The 6,313-nt window shown below is 37.3% G+C and overlaps 1 protein-coding gene across 1 annotated transcript in view; it reads left to right on the plus strand.

Moving 5' to 3' along the window:
- The window catches only part of LOC102865441 (low affinity sodium-glucose cotransporter-like), a 95,914-nt gene that overhangs the window by 44,078 nt on the left and 45,523 nt on the right, over positions 1–6,313 (plus strand). The window contains exon 8 of the mRNA XM_006894820.1: positions 5,242–5,462. Coding sequence (XP_006894882.1) covers positions 5,242–5,462 — 221 coding nt within the window. The remainder of the gene's footprint in view (positions 1–5,241; positions 5,463–6,313) is intronic.

Raw genomic sequence — 6,313 nt, forward strand, 5'->3', positions numbered from 1 at the left:
TTAGGGCTGTTGTACATAGGGTCGCTATGAGTCGCAGGCGACTCGATGGCACATAACAACAACAACAACAATGGATCTCTTTAGATTTTTCTGACCTCCGTAGTAGAGGGATCTTTGATGGGATGGTTTGTAGGGAGTTGTGATGCTAATAAAGACGATGACACTCTTGTAATTCAAAACCATGGACCGTTCTGAGGGAGAAAGCTCTGAGGGACAATTTCCTCTCATCTGATACACATGCTCTGAGAACCCAGTTCCAACTAGATGGTAATGAGTTTTGACTGTGTGTGTTAATATACATAGATGATGTTTCTAGCAATTTGTCCACTTTCACAAGGCTTTTAATTTTTTTTTGGAATACAAGTTTTCATACACTCCTGTTATAATCCTCTTTTCCACAGCTGAGTTTTTTTATATCTAATTTTATATTTCATTTGGATTATTTGCTTCTTTTTTGTTTTTCTTTTCCAACTTAATCACTGATTTGTCTATTTTATCGATCCTTTCAAAGCTGCTTGTCTTATTTCTATTCTGTTTCTGTCTTAAATTTATTTGTCTCTGCTCTTTATAATTTCCCTAAGTACTGAAGAGCAATGATGTCTCTCTGGAGACTAAGATGTATTTGAAACAGGCCATGATCTTCGCAATCACTTGTTATGTATGCATCAGAGGGTTGGACAAAGACCAAGGAGGATAGAAGGAGAATTGATGCCTTTGAGCTGTGGTGTTGGAGAAGAGTATTGAGAATACCATCGATGGACTGCTAGGAAAACAAACAGATTTGTCCTGGAGAGGGTTAAACCGGGTGGCTCCTTGGAGGCAAGGATTCTGAGGCTCCATCTAACATACTCTGGACATGTTGTGAGGAGAGACTGGTCCTTGGAGAAGGACATCATGCTTGGGAGGGTGGAGGGACAGCACAGGAGAGGAAGGCCCTCTATGAGGTGGAATGATTCAGTGACTGGAATAATCAGGATGGGAGTTTCAGAGACAGTGCGATTGGCACAGGACAGAGCAGAGTTTAGGGCTGTTGTACATAGGGTCGCTATGAGTCGCAAGCGACTCGACGGCACATAACAACAACAACAACTTTATAATTTCCCTGACAATATTTCCTTATTTTCAGACAAGATCCTGACCACAAGAACCCATATATCTTTTTGAGAAGAAAAAAAAATTTAATCCTTAATAGGGTGAAAAGAAATGTCTTTTTATTGTTACTCTGTCTTGCAGCCACTATGTTAGACTCACTTGAGTGGCTCTGAGTAAAATTCTGAATATACATATACCTAGTCTCAAACTTGCAGATACTTGATAGAAAACAAGAAAGTATTACAAAACCAGAGAAAGCCACAAATCTAGTTGGTGATTAAAATGTAGTACAAATACCATTAAATATTTTCTATGGGCAAAATGTTGAATGATCCAGGAAGCATTAAAAGAAGACAGAGGGAATATGCAGAGTCAAAAAAGAATTGACTCACATTGAAATATTTCTGGAAGTATCATATGATCAAGAGCTAAGGTGATAAAGGAAGAAGTCAAGACACATTGAAGATATTGGCAAAAATAAGGACTCAGGAATTAGTGTGATTCCAGTTGACATGTCTTAACCATCATGTGCAACCATTGACATGATCACCAGGTTGTGCCAGGAAATTTGAAAAACTTAGTCAACTGACTGGATGAGATACATCCTTGATCCAATAGAATATGAAAACTATCAAACAATATCACTAAAATCACATGCAAGCCAAATATAGCCGAAGCTCATTAAAAAATGACCAGAACAGTAACATGACTAAGAAATACCAGAAGTTCAAGCAGGGTTTAGAAGAGGCCGTGGCACCAGGGATATCATTGCTGATGTCAGAAGGATCCTGGCTGAAAACAAAGAATACCAGAAGAATGTCTGGTATTTGACTGTGTGTCTTTGCATAGTCAATAAAACACAACAAACTTTAGTTAACATTGTGAAGACCGGGAATTCCAGAACACTTAACTGTGCTCATGTAAAACTCATACCTAGACAAGGAGGCTGTTTTCCAAAACCAAGCTTAGATGAAGGGAACATTAAGTGATTTAAAACCAGGCAAGGCGTGTGTCAGGATTGTATCCTCTCTCCATACCTATTCAACTTGTATGCTGAACAAATAATTAAAGAAATTGCACTCTACAAAGAAGAATGTGGGATCAGAATCGTGAGAAGACCAATTAATAACCAGTGTCATGTAGATGACACAACCTCACTTGCTGAAAGTGAGGAGGACTTGAAGTGCTTGCTGCAGGTCAAAAACTATAGCATTCAGTGCAGCATATACAATAATGTAATTTAGTCTAACACAGCTGACCGTATTTTTGACACTTCCATTGTTTAAAAATACACATGGAAAAAAAACAAACCTATATGCTAACAATGTACCTAGAGCTTTTTTATAACAACCATTTTTGTTTTTAATTCTTTAAATATGTGTTATTCTCATTTAGTACCCTCTTTAGCCAGACTCTCATTACTGCTTTTTTTTTGTAATAATGTTTAATTTAGGTATTTTCCATATATTGGCCCTGTTAAAATAGAATATAGCATCTTTCATATGGTAGAAACCAATGAGGAAACTTTCCTTTAACTCCCTTTTTACACTCTATGGTAAGTAGCCGGGTGTGTGTGTGTGTGTGTATGTGCATTTATAGATCATTTCTAGGCAAAATTGATAAGCTAATGACCAACCTGTTTCTACCTATGTGAAGTCTCTTTATTTTACTAGATACAAGTGGGAATAAGGCCTCTTAAAGGAAAAAAAAGTCACCATTCTGCATTTAGCTATATTCATATATTGCATTTCTGTAATTTTTTTGTTTGTATCATAAAAATTCACATAATAAGCAATGTTGTGATGGAAAAAAAAAGCACTATAGGATTCAATAGAGATTACACCTCAACATCAAGGGAAACAAATATTCTCACTACTGCATGTATAGGCAACATCATTGATAGATGGAGAAAAGATTAAAACTGTAAAAAAAGGGTGAAAAAAACTCCACAAAAAAATTCCCAAACTGTCAACAATTTCATCTTACTTGGCTTCACAATCAACAGCCTTAGATCAGGAGCGATATTGCATTTGAAAAGCCTGCAGTCAAGGACCTCACTAAATGATTGAGGAGTAATCACGTCAGTTTGAAGACTAGGATGTATCTGATTCAGGCTATGATGTTTTTAATCACTTACTATGCATCTGCAAGTTGGACAATGACTAAGGATGACAGAAGAAGAATTGATGGTTTGAGTTGTACAGAAGAGTTTTGAACATCCTATTAACAGCCAAAAGAATAGAGATGTGTCTTGGAGAAAGTACAGCCAGAGTGCTCCTTGGAGGCAAAGATGGCAAAGCTTCGACTTACATACTTTGGGCATGTTGTTAGGAGAGGATATTCCTTGGAGAGAGACGTGATGCTTGGAAAAGGTCAGTAAAAGAGAGGAAGACCCTCAACCAGATGGATTGACACAGTAACTTCAGCAATAGACGTGGGCATTCCAGAAACGATGAGGATGGCACAGTATAGGATAGAACTCAAATCTGTTGTTTATAGGGTTGATATGAGCTGTGCTCAACTTGATGGCAAATAACAATGACGGTAATATTGAAAACGTATTTTTTTTAGCCATATTCCAATTATTTATTGGTTGACTAATGACTTCCATATTGGGCAGTACAGATATAGATCAGTTTGTTACTACAGACAGCTGTATCGCAATGATGTTGTGGAGGCAACTGCTAGTGCCACCTCCTTGTATATCTTTCTAATTACCTAGTGAGAACTTCTAGGCTTGTCTTTGGTTTTAAACTCTACTAATTAAATTTATGGTGATTGTATAATAGGTTTAAACCTCCTTTCTCTAAGTCTTTTTATGAAGAAGCGAGATTCCTCATCATCTAGAACCTCCCATGTATTTCTTTAGAAAGAGTATTTTCTTTATCAGATATGTTTCCCTACACTAAGGTTACTTGTCTTCTTCCTCTAATGACTAGGCTAAGTTCTTGACTTGTATACTTGCTTTGCACGCAATCCCATGCCTACTTCTAAGCACGATGTTTTGCACATAGGAGGTGTTCAATAAAATAACTAGTGAAAAACTAAATTAATGTCAGCCTCAAAACTATGATTATAGTGTTGCACCATGTAATGTGGTCCTAGGCCTTATGAAAAGATTATGTTTAAATTTTGAGATATAAAGAATGATTCATAATAACAAATGGGTGACACTTTGTAGTATATATGAAATCATTATTACTATTACTATGTAAAAGATGCTTTAGGGGATCTGGAAGTGTTTAAACTTTTTATGTGTAGCAAGTCACACTCAATACTATGTGCTGAGACAGACAGTTGACTAAATGACATTAGCTACAAACCATGTATAAGCACTTGGACCTATGTTCAAATTCAACTTAAAGACATAATTAGAACTTGTTTAGAATCCAGCATTACCTGTAGCAAGGTTTGACACAATGTCCATATTACATAATGTTATTTCACAGAACTTATTTTATATGGTAAGCCACACATGACTGTGTATGTAATTTTTGTAAATTTGACATCACACGAACCTCTATCAAGTGTTCCCAGGAACCAGGATTGGGATTTCTACATTTCCATCCAGCACATTTCTCACTTCTGAGGAACTTTTCCAGACCCATAGAGGCCTTGTTCTCATAATTTTCCACCTGCATCTAACTGGCTTCCCTGTTTTTTCTGCTAATCTACCTCATTATTATGATTTTTTAAAATTGTAACATACATGGAAACAAAATGTTTTACCTGCAAACAAGCTGATGGTAAGATCTTAAAGGCCCCACTCTGCACAAGAAGGAGAGGTTATAATATCCCGGACCTGTCAGAGAGATTGTGACTTTCTGATGGTGAATCCTGTTAGCTCACCATTGTGTTTGCTTCTTCCCTGGACGGTCGTGAGACCTGACAGAGGGTCTTTTCTATCGTAGTTGCATTTTTACAATAAGGCTAAAATCGAAAGAGCACCATCAAGAGAAAAATTTAAAGAGAGATAAGCTCTATGAACTTTGTGGAGATAAATTTAGTAGCATGACAGAGAGGACTTAGATCCTGGAGAACCGAGCAGAGGATTGAATCGGGCTGACATGCTAGGGTGTTTACATCAGAATGAATACTCATGAATACCAGGTTTCTGTAAGAATTTAACTTCCTCTCATGCCTTTTCAGCATTTGCTGAAGTTGGTGGCTACGAGAGTTTCATTGAGAAGTACATGAACGCCATTCCCTCCGTCGTCCAAGGCGACAATCTGACCATCAGCTCCGAGTGCTACACTCCGCAGGCCGACTCTTTCCACATTTTCCGAGACGCCGTCACTGGAGATATTCCGTGGCCAGGCATGATTTTTGGAATAACCATCAATGGACTGTGGTACTGGTGCGCAGATCAGGTGATGTGTGTTTATGTGTGTACACATTCTAACATATTTGCTTTTCAGAGAAAGAGAAAAGAGGCAAACAAGCTTTCAGAGAAAAGATACATTTCATAAAGAGTCAGACAATTCTACCAGCTTTATTATAACAAACACTTGCTCTACTATCACTCTATATTTTTTTTTTGTCTTGCACAAACACTTTCAGCTCTTTCTGTTTGTAATTTTGGGATTTATTTCTGTTCTCTGAATATGTGCACTCAGTGAACCTTCTATGAACCCTCAGAATGGACATCATCTTGCAGTTTATTAAGAAAAAAGAGTTTGCTACCCTGCTCAGACGTTTGTTTGTTAACACAATATACAAGTGTCACAAATTGTGTGATTGTACCTCTCCATCTAGGTTTTTTAGTTTTCCAAAGTAGAGTTGTGATGGATAAACTCGCTTGTAGCTTTTTATCTTTAAGCATCTTTTAGTTTCCATCCTGTCCTTCCACGTTCCCAATAGATTGAATTCACCATTTTAACAACATCAATTTTTTGTGCTTCTATTTTATGACTAGTAAGTGCCATTCAATGTGGGTCTTTTATTACCTTTTTGTACATTGTTGTTGTCATGTGACATCGGCTCCAGAACCAAATCATAACTGACCCTTGAGCCAATTTTCAGAGGCAGTAAATCACATGGGATTCCCCATATTTCTCCTCCAGAGCAGCTGGAGAATTTGAAGTGTGTTTGTAGTGCAGGACCTACCCACTTGGCCACCAGACCTCCCTTTTTATACTATAGCCACCTGTTTTCCTTTGATTTAATAAGTCTCTTAATGGCTCAGGTTTTAATTTTTCTGTGTTATTATTTAATGATAATA

Source organism: Elephantulus edwardii, unplaced genomic scaffold (genome assembly GCF_000299155.1).
Source record: "Elephantulus edwardii isolate Elephantulus edwardi_28Jun2011 unplaced genomic scaffold, EleEdw1.0 scaffold00151, whole genome shotgun sequence".
In the NCBI taxonomy this organism is placed as follows: domain Eukaryota; kingdom Metazoa; phylum Chordata; class Mammalia; order Macroscelidea; family Macroscelididae; genus Elephantulus; species Elephantulus edwardii.